The following is a 17490-nucleotide window of genomic DNA, read 5'->3' as shown; positions in this document are numbered from 1 at the left end:
TAAGATATCTCTTGCAATTGGTCGCACAACGTTTTCCATTTAAAAAATTAGAGTTTACAAAACAATTAACATATGTTTTTTAATAAAATCATAAAAATTTATTTGAATTATAATCGAAAGATGAACCAAATTATATTTATATATATATATATGTTTTCTATATGTTTAATATGAAACACATAAGTTTTTTTGCGAAATATATCTTGTAATTAAACTATTATGTAAGTTATAAACAGATAAAATTTAATTTCGCAAGCTTAACTTTGAAACAATGTTTTCATTTTTATTTTGGTTTTTTATTAAAGAAATTATTATACAGATTTTACATATTATTTTTGTATGAAGAATTGATATTTGTAAGTGTTTATCCTAATGGAATCATGTTTAACTCATAACCATCTCTGCATAATGAAATTATAAAATGGAAAATATAAAATTATTAACAAGCATCCTACATCACGAAATAAAGAAAATATAAAATCTGAAACTCTTTCTTTTAACCCTAGAGTGATATATTTTCATATATACTCAAACATTAATTCTACAATCATTTTTGAGACTTATCACATGTTAGACTGTACTTTTTGTTTTTGTTACTAAGTTGATATACAACCACCAAAATATATGTTGCTGACAACAACAATATTCAGTAGTTTATTAGTTGGAATTTAAATACCTGTATAAATTCTTTTTGTGTCTTTATTTCTATATTACAAGAATGCTAATTTAATTGTTTATAAATGATTATCCTAAACAATTAATAACTTCATCAAGAAAAATGTAACTTAACAAAGTTTAATGAAGTAAAAACCTTCAAAATCAAAGTTATTTCTCAACAATAAATGTTTAATATTGATTATTCATATCTATAAATAGGGTTATCATCGTTTATTCAAACCAGATCATAAATTTAAAAGCTATTTTCTTATTCTATATTGAGAAAAATTAAACATTAACTCTCCATATAGCCAAAAAAACCATGGCCAAGCTTAACATTATTATGGTGTCTTTTGTTGTTCTAGTTGTGGCGAGTACATGTATTCCTTCATTAGCGGTAGAAGAAAATGAACCCAAAAAGTTATGGGATCAATGTGTTGTTAAAATCAGTCCAAAGTGTGCGCTCAATATCATTTCTCAAGTTTTTGCAAATGGAGTTGTATCCATTCCTTGTTGCCAGGAGCTTGTACAAGAAGGAAAAGAGTGTCATGACACCCTTATCAAATATATCGCGGATAGACCTAGTTTAATTGGAAATGAATCCAAATATTTACAGAAAAGAGATGAAGTATGGGCTCATTGTGTGTCTGTTTCAAAAGCGTTGTCACCAGTTTAATTATATTATGACGTAATTATATGTAATTTTGATAAAATAATTTGTTTTTTCATACAAGTTTAAAATAAAATCATTTAAATATTCATGAGATATTTAATACTTTTCGCCTTGTGTTGCATGTTTTCTTTACCATTATTTCATTATATTCTCAATTTTGAATACCAAATAAAAAGGTGTAATCCCAAATTAAAAAAAAAAACTTTTTTGAAATTTTTATGTACTCACAATTTAAATTAACTTAAATAGCATAATATGAAAACACATATTTTATTTGAAATCATAAGACTCTAGCCTTTCACGACAACAAAAGATCGCAACATGCTTATTACATTTAAGATATCTCTTGAAATTGGTTGCACAATGTTTTCCATTAAAAAAATTGGAGTTTACAAAAAAAAATTAAATATGTTTTTTTAATAAAATCATAAAAAATTATATGAATTATAATCGAAAGATGAACCAAAGTATATATATATGTTTTCTATATGTTTAATATGAAACACATAAGTTTTTTGCGAAATATATCTTGTAATTAAGCTATTATGTAAGTTATAAACAGATAAAATTTAATTTCGCAAGCTTAACTTTGAAACAATGTTTTCATTTTTATTTTGGTTTTTTATTAAAGAAATTATTATACCGATTTTACATATTATTTTTGTATGAAGAATTGATATTTGAAAGTGTTTATCCTAATGGAATCATGTTTAACTCATAACCATCTCTGCATAATGAAATTATAAAATGGAAAATATAAAATTATTAACAAGCATCCTACATCACGAAATAAGGAAAATATAAAATCTGAAACTCTTTCTTTTAACCCCAGAGTGATATATGTTCATATATACTCGAACATTAATATTACAATCATTTTTGAGACTTATCACATGTTAGACTGTACTTTTGGTTTTTGTTAGTAAGTTGATATAAAACCACCAAAATATATGTTGCTGACAACAATAATATTCAGTAGTTTATTAGTTGGAATTTAAATACTTGTATAAATTCTTTTTGTGTCTTTATTTCTATATTACAAGAATTCTAATTTAATTGCTTATAAATGATTATCTAAACAGTTAATAACTTCATCAAGAAAAATGTAACTTAACAAATTTTAATGAACTAAAAACCGTCAAAAGCAAAGTTATTTCTCAACAATAAATATTTAATATTGATTATTCATATCTATAAATAGGGTTATAATCGTTTATTCAAACCAGATCATAAATTTAAAGCTATTTTCTTATTCTATATTGATAAAAATTAAACATTAACTCTCCATATAGCCAAAAAAACCATGGCCAAGCTTAACATTATTATGGTGTCTTTTGTTGTTCTAGTTGTGGCGAGTACATGTATTCCTTCATTAGCCGTACAAGAAAATGAACCCAAAAAGTTATGGGATCAATGTGTTGTTAAAATTAGTCCAAAGTGTGCGCTCAATATCATTTCTCAAGTTTTTGGCAATGGAGTTGTATCCACTCCTTGTTGCCAGGAGCTTGTACAAGAAGGAAAAGAGTGTCATGACACCCTTATCAAATATATCGCGGATAGACCTAGTTTAGTTGGAAAAGAATCCAAATATTTACAGAAAAGAGATGAAGTATGGGCTCATTGTGTGTCTGTTTCAAAAGCGTTATCACCGGCTTAATTATATTATGACGTAATTGTATGTAATTTTGATAAAATAATTTGTTTTTTCATACAAGTTTAAAATAAAATCATTTATAAATTCATGAGATATTTAATACTTTTCGCCTTGTGTTGCATGTTTTCTTTACCATTATTTCATTATATTCTCACTTTTGAATACCAAATAAAAAGGTGTAATCCCAAATTAAAAAAGAAAACTTATTTGAAATTTTTATGTACTCCCAATTTTAATTAACTTAAATAGCATAATATGAAAACACATATTTTATTTGAAATCATAAGACTCTAGCCTTTCACGACAACAAAAGATCGCAACAGGCTTATTACATTTAAGATATCTCTTGCAATTGGTCGCACAACGTTTTCCATTAAAAAATTGGAGTTTACAAAAAAATTTACATATGTTTTTTTAATAATTCATAAAAAATATTTTGAATTATGATTGAAAGATGAACCAAATACAACGGTAGTCGCACCTCAAAACAGTACCATAAAGCATTTTTAAAAGGGCTCTATTTTACTAAAAGATATCTTCAAAAATATATATTTCAATTAATGAATTTATGTAAGTATGTGTATTTTATTTATATGTTTAATATGAAAGATGTAAGTTTTCTTTCGAAATATATCTAGTAATTAAACTATTATGTAGGTTATAAACGGATAAAATCTAATATCGCAAGGTTAACTTTTAATCAATGTTTTCATTTTTGTTTTGGTTTTTTATTAAAGAAATTGTTATACAGATTTTACATATTATTTTTGTATAAAAACTGAAATTTGTATTTTTTTTTATCCCAATGGAGTCATAACCATCTCTGCATATTGAAATTATAAAATGGATAAAATAAAATTAGGGGAAATTATCCAAAATGACTCAAAACTTGATTTTCAATACAAAAGTGTACCCTAAATTCAATCAAATGCTAAAGTTACTCAAAAGGCTAGTGAAATAAAAACAACATTCTTATGACCAAACAAAAAACATGTATTGAGTTTTACTATTATAACCCTCCGTGTGAGTACAAAGAAGTCTTCTTAGAGAAGACTTCTTTGTAAGTCTTCTTGTTCAGTAGATTTTTAAAATAATTTAAAATTTTTATAAAAATATTTTGATGGGAAAAAAATAGAAATCATGTAATAATAAACATTTCTAAATGATGTAAATTTAGTTTTACTAAGATTGAATTATTTTCAACATAGATGAGTGAATGTAGATTAACTCATGATAGTCATTGGTTTAGGGCTTGGTAACATATGTTATAGCATTGTTGGTATTATTAGGGTTTGATTTTGAAACATTATTTTCTTTTTTAAAATTTTCTTTTGAGCTATATGTGTTTATTGACTATCTACTAACTTGATTTAAACACTTTCTAAGTATCTTAAAAGTTTAAGGAAGTGTTTTTGTTTTGTTATTTGATTTAAACACTTTCTTTTTGTGTCTTTATTTCTATATTATAAGAATTCTAATTTAATTATTTATAAATGATTAACTTAAACAATTAATAACTTCATCAAGAAAAATGTAACTTAACAAATTTAATGAACTAAAACCATCAAAAGCAAAGTTATTTTTCAACAATAAATGTTTAATATTGATTATTCATATCTATAAATAGGGTTATCATCGTTTATTCAAACCATATCATAAATTTAAAAGCTATTTTCTTATTCTATATTGAGAAAAATTAAAAATTAACTCCCCATATAACCATAAAACCATGGCCAAGCTTAACATTATTATGGTGTCTTTTGTTGTTCTAATTGTGTCGAATACATGTATTCCTTCATTAGCCGTAGAAGAAAATGAACCCAAAAAGTTATGGGATCAATGTGTTGTTAAAATCAGTCCAAAGTGTGCGCTCAATATCATTTCTCAAGTTTTTGGTAATGGAGTTGTATCCATTCCTTGTTGCCAGGAGCTTGTACAAGAAGGAAAAGAGTGTCATGACACCCTTGTCAAATAAATCGCGGATAGACCTAGTTTAATTAGAAACGAATCCAAATATTTACAGAAAAGAGATGAAGTATGGGCTCATTGTGTGTCTGTGTCTAAAGCGTTATCACCGGCTTAATTATATTATGACATAATTATATATAATTTTGATAAAATTATTTGGATTTGCATACAAGTTTAAAATAAAATAATCTATATATTCATGAGATATTTAAACTTATCGTCTTGTGTTGCATGATTTCTTTACCATTATTTCATTCTTTTCTCACTTTTGAATACAAAATAAAAAGGTGTAATCCCAAATTATAAAAAAAAAACTTATTTAAATTTTTTATGTACTCACAATTTTAATTAACTTAAATAGCAAAATATGAAAACACATATTTTATTTGAAATCATAAGACTCTAGCCTTTCACGACAACAAAAGATCGCAACAGGCTTATTACATTTAAGATATCTCTTGCAATTGGTCGCACAACGTTTTCCATTTAAAAAAATTGGAGTTTACAAAAAGATTTACATATGTTTTTTTAATAATTAATAAAAAATATTTTTAATTATGATTGAAAGATGAACCAAATACAACGGTAGTCGCACCTCAAAACAGTACCATAAAGCGTTTTTAAAAGGGCTCTTCTTTACTAAAATATATCTTCAAGAATATATATTTCAATTAATTAATTTATGTAAGTATGTGTATTTTATTTATATGTTTAATATGAAAGACATAAGTTTTCTTTCGAAATATATCTAGTAATTAAACTATTATGTAGGTTATAAACGGATAAAATCTAATATCGCAAGGTTAACTTTGAATCAATGTTTTCATTTTTATTTTGGTTTTTTATTAAAGAAATTGTTATACAGATTTTACATATTATTTTTGTATAAAAACTGAAATTTGTATTTTTTTTTTATCCCAATGGAGTCATAACCATCTCTGCATATTGAAATTATAAAATAGATAAAATAAAATTAGGCTAAATTACCAAAAATAACTCAAAACTTTATTTTCAATACAAAAGTGTACCCTAAATTCAATCAAATGCTAAAGTTACTCAAAAGGCTAGTAAAATAAAAACAACATCCTTATGACCAAACAAAAAACATGTATTGAGTTTTACTATTACAACCCTCCGTGTGAGTACGAAGAATTCTTCTCTGAGAAGACTTCTTTGTAAGTCTTCTTGTTCAGTAGATTTTTAAAATAATTTAAAGTTTTTATAAAAATATTTTGATGGAAAAGAAATTGAAATCATGTAATAATAAACATTTCTAAATGATGTAAATTTAGTTTTACTAAAATTGAATTATTTTCAACATAGATGAGTAAATGTAGATTAACCCATGATAGACATTGGCTTAGAGCTTGGTGACATATGTTATAGTATTGTGGTATTATTAGGGTCTGATTTTGAAATATTATTTTCTTTATTAAAATTTTTTTTTGAGCTATATGTGTTTATTGACTATCTAATAACTTGATTTAAACACTTTCTAAGTATTTTAAAAGTTTAAAGGAAGTGTTTTTTGCTTTGTTATTTGATTTAAACACTTTCTTTTTGTGTCTTTATTTCTATATTACAAGAATTCTAATTTAATTGTTTATAAATGATTAACTTAAACAATTAATAACTTCATCAAGAAAAATGTAACTTAACAAATTTTAATGAACTAAAACCGTCAAAAGCAAAGTTATTTCTCTACAATAAATGTTTAATATTGATTATTCATATCTATAAATAGGATTATCATCGTTTATTCAAACCAGATCATAAATTTAAAAGCTATTTTCTTATTCTATATTGAGAAAAATTAAACATTAACTCCCCATATAGCCAAAAAACCATGGCCAAGCTTAACATTATTATGATGTCTTTTGTTGTTCTTGTTGTGGCGAGTACATGTATTCCTTCATTAGCCTTAGAAGAAAATGAACCCAAAAAATTATGGGATCAATGTGTTGTTAAAATCAGTCCAAAGTGTGCGCTCAATATCATTTCTCAAGTTTTTGGTAATGGAGTTGTATCCATTCCTTGTTGCCAGGAGCTTATACAAGAAGGAAAAGAGTGTCACGACACCCTTGTCAAATATATCGCGGATAGACCTAGTTTAATTGGAAACGAATCAAAATATTTACAGAAAAGAGATGAAGTATGGGCTCATTGTGTGTCTGTTTCAAAAGCGTTATCACCGGCTTAACTATATTATGACATAATTATATGTATTTTTTGATAAAATTATTTGTATTTGCATACAAGTTCAAAATAAAATCATTTATATATTCATGAGATAGTTAATATTTATCGTCTTGTGTTCTGTGTTTTCTTTAGCATTAATTTTTGAAAAAAACTAAGCATATCTCATATCTGGATGTTAAAGAACATATTTAATCTTATAATTAAATTTAAATACAAAATATGATATTTCTCAAAGAATATTTATACTCGTGTCTCGTGAATTCGCCGACATCCACATAGTTATACTTAAACGTTAAAAGAGAGAAACGAACCGTTCCCACGTTAAACGGATTTGGTAAATCATTACACAAACCAAAAGCAAAATTCTAGGGTTAAAGCGTTCGATATTTTCGTTTAGTTCCCTGTTTGTCAAGAGACTTTTGTTGGATAACTTATTGATCATATACATAATCATAAAAATCATTACCATCGTCATAAAAAGTGGTGCGCCATATCCGAAATCACCATCCACTATGATTCACATCCGAATCGTTGCTTATAGTTGTGGAAAGAAAATACTTTTTTAAAAAAATACAGCTACAAAGATTACTTACCCAAAACAAGAAAAAATACAAAAAATTACATTAAATATCTGCCTAAAGAAGATAAGAAAAACGAAGGACGAACAGCTTATCTTCATACTAGTACTAGAAAAAAACCCATCTTAAAACCTAGAAGGGGATGCCGTTGATAAACTTTTCCCACACATGACAATCTTCAACAACGAATGTAGTCGTACTCTTCTTCTCCTCACCTTCTTCAATCTCGATACCTACAATTCAATAATTTTCATTTTAGAAAACTTTAAAGAAAAAAATTAAAAATTACGTATTGAGACAATAAAGGTTGTGTTAGGCATGGACGTTCGAATCTTCAAATTAGGTTTGCATTGGTTCTTCGGAAGTTAGAGATTTGGACCTAATTAAATACTTGGAAATTTTCGGTTCATGATTCCTCTTGAGTCTGAGTCGGTTCGGGTTTATAAGTAAAAAATACATGTAATTTTTAAGTTCATAAGGTTTTAGATCGGGTATGAATAGATTTTTATTGGGTCGGTTCTTTTTGGTTTGAGATCTATTTGGATCATTTCTTTCTGTTCCAATTCTTTTGGATCAACTAGATACTTATAAATTTTTTGTTCGGTTTCGGGTCAGGTATTTTCGAGTCAGTTTCAGTTCGGATGTTCATGTCTGGGTAAAATGCGAGGCCTAAGTTGTGTATTTGATTACCTTGCGACGTACGCTTCTCGACGATTTCCAACATATCAAGCTTCTTGAACTGGATTCAAGTCTCCTGTAACAAAACTTAAACAATGTTACCAAATGTTCAAAAAAAAAAACAAATGTCGGTTAATAATATTCTTACAGATTCTCATGTTCAAGCTTATCTGCAATCAGCATCGCTTTGCGTTTCGACCAACTGTTTCCTTCAGCTTGCTTTATCACCTGACCCAACGACGCTTTTCCTCTCACAATGCTCTGTTTCTGGCTCGCTTCCAAGTCTTTCCTTCTATCAGATTCAGTCTCATCCTCCAATTCAACGATCTCGCTTCTTAACGACGACGAACCAACGTTTTTCAGGTCTTTCTTTGATTCTATTCTTATCGCTAGAGTGACAGGAGAACCAAGAACAGCCTCAAACGCTCTCAGAATATGATCTCTAAAATTCTCAGCCGTTAATTTCGTTACAGGCGAGTTGAACATTAACTCCACCGTAGGAGCTGCAAACACACTTGAAAGTTATAATCATTATCAAACATAACACAGTTCAAGAAAAGTCTTTTTTTTACCTGAACCGATACTAATAGAAAAGATCTTCCCTTCTCTATAAAGAAACTCTCTTAAACCATTAACTCGAACATTCTCAATCACCGCTAACCAAATATCTTCAACCGAAGGTCTAGGTGCAGCGTTGTTACAAGGACTAGGCGGAACCAAGTAGCGTTGATCAGGAGCTAGCTGGAGCAATGCAGCAGTGAGCCAAGTTACTTTATCATTAGATACTCTCAACTGTTTTTCTGATTCAGACAACGTTTTCAAAGCTTGTCTCAGCTTCTCCATATCTTCTTTACTCACTACAACAACAACAAAATTAGTTATTATACTTCCTATTTAGAAAATGAAGACAAGATTTGAAACTCACATGGTTGTCGTCTGAAAAACTTTCTTTTACACTCTTCTTTAGTAAAGTCATAGCTTCCGGCAAGGACATCGGTTATGACTGTTGCGAGCTGCGACATTAAAGCTAACGGTTCTACTCCAGTTTCCATTATTACTCTCAGATTCTTCACTGTGTTCACAGTATCCGCGGATAAAGCTAGATCCAGAAGATCTACCAACTTCTCATCAGAGATTAAACCAACCTTAAAAAATAACAACATATAATGTATTAAAAAAACATACAGCAAAAGCTCTATAAATTTTTACATCAAAACTATAATTTTTTATTAATTTATAGAGATATTAATTTATCGATATACTAATTGAACCAAAAACTCAATTTGGTACTATAAAATTATATTATTTTATAGAGATTTTTAGTGTATATTAATTTATAAAGTATTAATTTAAAGAGATTATACTGTATATGACAAAGAAGACTATTGAAATAAATTTGAATCTTTAGAAAAAAATGTTAGGATCGTTACCATTTCTTGAACTAAAGGAAGAGAGATCCTCGTCCCAAGCAAACTCAGCTGTTCTAGAGTCATCTCAGCATCTCTCAAAGAACCATCTGATCTCGAAGCAACAAGCTTCAACGCATCTTCATCAATCTCAATCTCTTCCTTCAACGTAATCCCTTGCAAAGAACCGACGATATCAGCGTCTTTAAGCTTAGGGAAAAAGAACTTCTGACACCTCGACACGACAACGTGAGGCAAAAGATCAAGACTCGAGCAGACAAGAACAAAAACCACACGACGAGGTGCACGGTCCACGACTTTCGAAAGCGCATTCCAACAATCAGTCGACATAGTATCGCAATCATCGAATATGAACACAAGGTGGTGCTTCTGCCTTTTCTTTATGAACAGACTCTCGAAGTCGAAACTTTTCACAGGACCCATCTCTCGAATATTCTTGCTCTTACCGTTATCATACGAAACACACGAGCTGCATACACCGCAGGGCTTTGACTGTTCAACAGAATGACAATTCAACGCTCTAGCGAAAACTCGAGCACATGAGGTCTTCCCTGTTCCGTTCGGACCGTGGAACACGTATAGAAGTCCCACTCTTCGTTTAGCTACAGCGTTAGACAAAGCTTGTACTACTAAACTCTGCCCCACGAGATCACTAAAAGTTCTTGGTCCATACTTCTGAGTAAAACTCTGATGGAGACGAGAGTTTCTACGGCTGCTATTTTCACTGAAGTCTGAATCTTTTCCATTGTTGAGCAGATCGTCAGCGAATATACCTAATTCTCCTGAGTAATCATGCTGCCACCCTTCGCTATCTACTAAAAGAGGCAAAGAGGAGATTGGCGTATCGTTTAACCCTTTCCTTCCTTTTGAATCTGACATTCCACAAGATAAACTCTTTCCAGCTATATCAAGAATAGTCTTGCCTCTGTGATGAATCCTAGACCAGTTAAACGGAAGTCCACAACCATGTCCTTCTTCTTCCTCGTACTTCTGAACATTGTCTCTAATAGTAACCGCCCTTCTCTTCCCTCTAAGTTTCCGCCTATTACGCCCGTTTCTAACCGTACAAGAAACCAAACCATCACTATCACCTAATAATTGATCAGACAGAGTCTTGATATCATTAGAATTAACCGAAGCAACACTAAGAACTTCGTTAACATCTTCGACTCGATAACTCTTCTTCCTACTCGACCCATCAAGCTTTTCATCAGAAGGAGTCACTTTAGATGTACCACCACCACCACCAAAACTCACTATTGGAGACGAACTACACAACCTAAGACCAGGTTTACTAACCACATTCTTATCAGTAGATCTTCTTTTTCCTTCCTTGTTATCTTCTTTCATCCTCGGGCTCGCTGATGGGTCTCTGAGTGATCTTGACCTCTGAAGAAGGACGAGGTCTCTCATGAGAAGAGACCGGTCTGTTAAAACCGAACTCTGTTTGTTGTTGTTGTTGTTGTTGTTGTTGTTGTGCATATGATTCTTCAAGTGGATACAGTTGGTTAAATGAATATGGTTACGAAGATGCTCAACCTTAGTAGTAGTTGTCATTGATCAGAAGAAGGACTGTTCTGTTTTCTTTGACAGAAGAAGAACCGAACCGAACTGTATCTCATTTTTCTTGTCTGAAAAAATCTTTGATCTTTCCGAATTTGGTAATGAACAGTGAAAAGTAGGGAATAAGAGAACGACACCGTTTCCGAAAGAAGTCACGGATGTCTCTCTACTTTTCCTATAACCAAACATTCACATGAAGAAACTGAGAGAGTCTCTCTGGAGAAAGCGATAGTTTTTTCTTTTTTGGTCAGATGGGTAAGAAAGCAAGAAAAACGCTGTCTTCGAGAGCGAGGGAGTGAGGTTCTTTAGTGAGTTGTGTCTTTTTTAACTTTTAGAGAGAGAGAGAGAGAAAGAGTGCGAATCTAGAGAGAGAAAAGTGAAGGGTTTTTTGAGATCTGTTTACAGACACGAACTCAGAGGCATTCTGAGAGGAAGCAGAGCACATTGCCAAATAAAGCGGTTTTGTCTGTTTGCGTGGAGTGAAACAATAAAATACAACAAATAAAGAAGCAATTAAGGCTAACAAAAAAGAAACAAACAAATTGACTGAATAAAATAAAATGTTGTTTGGTATTTGACAAAATCTGAGACCAAAGACTTCGAGACCTTTGAATTTTGCTAGCCTTTTTTGTGTGATTTGTTCGGAATCTTATAGACTATAGAGTTTGAAAAGCAAGTCGAATCTTCTGTGTACTCGTCAAAAGTTTTTAAAGTTAAAAAGACAATTATGTTTTAGCCTTTTTGACCAACAAGAAGAAGCTACTCAGTTTTATACTATCTCTATTCCAACCAGAAGGTATTCAGTTTTGACAATTATGTTTAGCCTTTTTAACCAACAACAAGAGCTATTCATTTTGATCATAAAAAAAAAGAGAAATTAGGTGCCATATACACCAAAAGAGACGAAATTAGCTATCTACCCTATTCACTATTCAATTTTCAAAATCTCAATTCTAACCCTACTTATCTATTTTTAGCATGGGCTCCACACTGAAGAAAAAGGTTCACCGTCTCTTTTCTTTTCTTCTTTTCTACTACACTCCTCTGCAAAATTGTGATTCATTAAAACCTTTTTCTTCAGTTCAGTCATTGTAGAGAGCTCCATAATAATTGCAGTTTTAGGATGGAAGAGCTTGTGTTCAACGAGACGAAGTCGCTGTGATTGATCCCGATCATGAACTGAAGTTTAATCAGGAAAGTGATCCAATTTTCTTTTACAACAACACACAGAAAAGCCACTGCAGCTATTTCAGATTAACGTCGAGGCCGATTGATAGCCACCGTGAAAGAAAATACATTCCTTTCAAGTTTTGGTAATACTTCCCTCCTTTCAAGTATCTTGTTACTTGTCAAGTTCAAGAGAAACTTGAAGCTCGAAACGCATAAAAACACTTACGAACTTCAACCAAGAGAAGAGACAAGCAAGTTCTTGAAGTTATTTTCGATAAGGATATCATTTATTTTAGCTGACATTTTATTTGTTACCCGATATAGTATAAGTTTAGTTGATCTTATTTTTATATCGCCGATAATTGTTTTGTTAGATGTCACTATCAGATTTCTGCTAATTGATAAAATTGGTTTAGTTGTTACAAATTAGTTGTTGTTAGTCTCGATATATGATATGTTAGCTGATACATGATTTTGTTACATGATACATGGATTGTTACATAATACATGTTTTCGTTAGTTGATACATTGTTTTGATACCAAAATAATGAATATTCACTATCATGTATGTTATTAATTCCTTTAACATTTACACATAAATATAACTTGTTAACAAAATAATTATCGGCTAATACACAATGCATCGAACTATATATCAAATAATGTATCAGTTGATACACAATGCGTCAAACCATATATCTCTAAAATATGGATTCTAACATAATGGTTTACAATCAAACAATAATATTAACCAGTAATGTATATGTTATGTACTATGAATACACTCTAAAGTATTACTTACAGTTTAACATTGGAAGATATATGTTTGTTTTACTCGGACCTTACAATCTAGCTTGTACATTGTTCTATTTTCAAACACGACTTTGGTTCCAATTTTTTTACGTCTTTCATCGAATCTATGTGAATCTTTTTCTGAAAGCAAAACATTTCTTTCAATTCGATATATTTTTGCCGAATTTTGATGCCCAATACAATCGGACTCGTTTCGCCGCTGCTGCTGTCGTCTCTCCACCCCCATTGCAATCCGGTCTTCATCTGTTGTTTTGGTGTGTTGTATTTTGAAGCTCAAAATTGTTAGGAGATTGTGAAGACAAAACAAGAGATTTTTTTTCTTTTTTATTTGAGTTTTCCTGGAGACATAGATGTGAAAAAGAAAAATAAGCATTATACAGAATAAAATACGAAGAGAGACAAAGAGAGATGACAAAGTGTTCAGTTGTGACCATATGACATGTCTTCATGTAGGGTATTTCTGGAAGAGCATAGCAAAGAAGCCACAAGAAGCAAGGGTTTTTTACACAGATGGGTATTTACTTAATTTTGGTGTGTAAAGGGTATATTCACCCAATTGTCTCTAAAAAAAAATACTCCCTCTTTTTCAACATACAGTAATTGTTTAGTTTTTTCTTTATAATTAACTTTACAAGCTTCTGTGTAAAATTTAAAACTATTTGAATTTTTGTGATATATATATATTCTCTTTCTTTTTTTTGTGGAACACACATATATATTCTCTTTAGTATCTTGTGTGATTGGTTAAGTTGCTTTTATTAAATAACAAAGGATAAATTTGTTGGGTTCAAATCTAATCTCAGGTTGGATCTAAAATAAACTGGTCCAGGTATGAATTTCCAAGTACAATCTTAGGTGGTTTTTTGCAAACCTCTTTCATCCCACCACAATCTTAGGTGTCTTTTAACAAATGCAAGAAAGTTAAAAGATAAAATTACAAGGAAATGAGAAAAGGTATCAATTAAGATTATACTTATTAGTTTGACATAAGATTAAAAAACAAGAAGCACAAAAAGCGTCTGTAGTCCAACGGTTAGGATAATTGCCTTCCAAGCAATAGACCCGGGTTCGACTCCCGGCAGACGCATTTACTCATTTTTTTAACATCTGAATTTTTGTGAAAAAAAACATAAAAGATAAGATCTGGTGAATGACGAAAATAGTCATCGTTCCAACGAAGCAAACTAGCTAAAGATCCGAACGCGTGAGCAGGGGTGTTTTAGTAAATTTAATTCAACAAACTTTTCTAAAAAGACACAACAACACAAGTCCTTTATCTCTTTCTCGTTTCGGTTTCAACTCCGCGTCTCTCTCTCTCTTTTTCTCTCTCTTTCTCAATCGAAAAGATCTCAGAGATACAACGAAGCCGTAAATCTCGTGAAGGGTTTTAAAACTTTTGAAAAAAAAAAGCATTCTGATCTATCTCCCTCTTGTGGCTTTTGCCTTAATCGAATCCAAATGGCTGGTTACAAAGCAGACGATGAATACGATTACCTTTTCAAGGTTGTCCTCATCGGTGATTCCGGTGTTGGCAAGTCTAATCTGCTTTCACGGTTCACCAAGAACGAGTTTAGTCTCGAGTCCAAATCCACCATCGGAGTCGAGTTCGCGACTCGGAGTTTGAATGTTGATGATAAAGTCATCAAAGCCCAGATTTGGGATACTGCTGGTCAAGAAAGGTCTCTTCTCTTTCTCCATTGTCCTCATTAGATCTTTGTTAATTGATTATAGTAGATTCATTCATTGGCTTTACAGATCTGGATTTGTATTTATACAGCTAGAAAAAAAAACAAACAAACATGTGGGTTCTGTCTTAGATCCAACGATTAGTTATGTAAGAGAGCTAGATTGGTCTGTGTAATTAAATAGATTCTAATGTTTCTAATGGATTCATTTTTAATAGGTACCGAGCCATCACTAGCGCGTATTACCGAGGAGCTGTTGGAGCGCTTCTTGTCTACGACGTAACCCGACACTCCACATTCGAAAACGTGGAGACGTGGCTCAAAGAACTCAGAAACCACACTGATCCCAACATCGTAGTCATGCTCGTGGGCAACAAATCTGATCTCCGCCACCTCGTGGCTGTTCAGACAGAGGACGCCAAGTCATTCGCCGAGAAAGAGTCTCTTTGCTTCATGGAAACCTCTGCTCTTGAGTCTACGAATGTCGAGGACGCTTTCGCGCAAGTACTCACTCAGATCCACAGTATTGTGAGTAAAAAGGCCATGGAAGCAGCCAGCGAGTCAGCTAACGCCCCGTCGAGAGGAGACAAGATCGAAATTGGTAAAGATGTTTCTGCTGTCAAGAAAGCTGGATGTTGTTCGAACTAAATAAGAGAGTGAGTGGTTATTGTTTTAATGTTAACGACCGGAGGATCTCGGTTTTTGTTAACTGTTTATTTATTCAAAGTCATTCGAATATTGAAAGATTGCTTTAGGTTTATTAAAATGTCCTTGTCATGTATTTCTGTTTATTATATAAATTTATCAATGCTCTTGCTTGAAAAATGATTTCGTTGATGACAAAACTCAATTCATATATGTATCAACATAAATATACACATGAATTTGTGCATATCAATCAACATAAATATACACATATATATATGAAATGTTTATTTTAAAATGCTTTGACTTTGTTCTGGTCTGGTAGCATTAGTTAGACCATGACCTTGTTAGCCGGTCAGTGAATTAGGGGTCTAAAGGACGACGTGATCCTGGTCCGAAGGCAATAACGGCCCATCGTGAACGGTATATGATACTGTATGGATCGTTATACTCTGTTTAGTCAACTCTTATTAGGTCTAAAATAGCGAGTCTGTCGGCTAGAGCTTTGACTTTACACCCTCTACCGCAGCTTTATTCTACGCCCAAGGAACTTCTTCTATTTGACATCCCTTTCACCTAACGGCTAAACCATCAGTTAAGATTTCAGTCTTATATATTAGATTTCAGTCTTATATATTATGTTCATAATTGCACTCTTAAGTTCTGAAATTGCCTTCAATTGCAAGCTATTGTTGGGTCTTTGAAGATTTTATCAAAGGATTTAGGAAATTGTATTAAGTATGAACTGAGACTGCAGCTGCTAAGGTGTGATACTGAGGGTCTCTAGTGTAAATGCATACGGCTGCAAGAGTTTGCGGTTATAAAGCGATGTACTTATGATTGGTTGACTACCAAATAAAACAACAATTTAATAATAAATTAACAATGTTAACACTTTATATAATTATCAAAATATTTAAATTATATTATAATAATAAATATAAAAATTATACTTATAAAATCATAGTATCAAATTTTTTTAAAAGAATATTGGGTATATATATGTATACATATATTAATGTCTAAAAATTATAGCAAATACTTTTGTTTTAAAGTTTTATAATAAAATTAAAATCTAATATATATATACATATACATATATTATTATTTGTTTTATCTCATTTAAAATATTTTTATTTTTATATTTATATAGTTTAAAATTTTTATTTTTATTTATCACCGAAAACGTTAGCTTAGCTGGAACAAGCTTTTGATTTTGCAAGATTTGGAACAATATAAAAGAATTTATAATGTTTTTTGTGATTGTTGTAGAATGCCAAAAACCGCTATTATTCATAGATCTAGTATTTGTGGATGGTAACAGCAAAATCAGTCAAAACTTGAGTATTTATATGGATTGAGTTTATCTAATATAGTTAGAATTTTGATATATGTATAATACAAATGTCAGAAATTTTTGACTAAATTTCTTAAATATAATTCATTTTTTTGAGCAATTATAAAATTATAAATTATGATGATATAAAGCCTATATAACATTATATTATAAAACAATTTTAATAAAATATCAAAATATAATTTTAATGTTGCCGCTGACAAAAAAAAATAATGTTACCATAAGATCTATTTGTGTTAATGGTTTATTTATTCAGTCAATCGAATATGAAAAATTATTGTGGTTGATTCAATGTCCTTTTGATGTATTTCTGTTTATATAAATCTATCAGTGTTCTTGCTTGAAAATGATTTTGTTTCTGATATCAAATTTCCATAACTCTATTATCTAAAAAAGGGAGAGACATAAAGATAGATTTTGAGG

The 17490-nt window shown here is 30.7% G+C and overlaps 2 protein-coding genes and 1 non-coding gene across 3 annotated transcripts; 2 read left to right on the top strand and 1 right to left on the bottom strand.

The window, feature by feature from the left end:
• Positions 1-7568: 7568 nt before the first annotated feature.
• Positions 7569-12135, bottom strand: LOC111198779 (protein STICHEL-like 4). The gene is made up of 6 exons (XM_022688033.2): positions 9838-12135; positions 9333-9552; positions 8980-9264; positions 8556-8910; positions 8420-8483; positions 7569-7962 (listed from the first exon to the last, which is right to left on the bottom strand). The coding sequence occupies exons 1-6, from the start codon at positions 11389-11391 to the stop codon at positions 7855-7857; spliced, it is 2586 nt and encodes an 861-aa protein (XP_022543754.2). The 5' UTR covers positions 11392-12135; the 3' UTR covers positions 7569-7854.
• A 2260-nt stretch (positions 12136-14395) lies between these two features.
• On the top strand, positions 14396-14467 carry TRNAG-UCC. Its single transcript has one exon. It is a non-coding gene; the product is annotated as a tRNA-Gly (tRNA).
• A 184-nt stretch (positions 14468-14651) lies between these two features.
• On the top strand, positions 14652-15890 carry LOC111198780 (ras-related protein RABA1c-like). The gene is made up of 2 exons (XM_022688034.2): positions 14652-15059; positions 15284-15890. Exons 1-2 carry the CDS (start codon positions 14839-14841, stop codon positions 15711-15713), a joined length of 651 nt encoding a protein of 216 aa, XP_022543755.1. The 5' UTR covers positions 14652-14838; the 3' UTR covers positions 15714-15890.
• Positions 15891-17490: the final 1600 nt, after the last annotated feature.

Source organism: Brassica napus, chromosome A6 (assembly GCF_020379485.1).
Source record: "Brassica napus cultivar Da-Ae chromosome A6, Da-Ae, whole genome shotgun sequence".
Taxonomy (NCBI): Eukaryota; Viridiplantae; Streptophyta; class Magnoliopsida; order Brassicales; family Brassicaceae; genus Brassica; species Brassica napus.
This window is presented reverse-complemented; position numbering and strand designations above follow the sequence as displayed.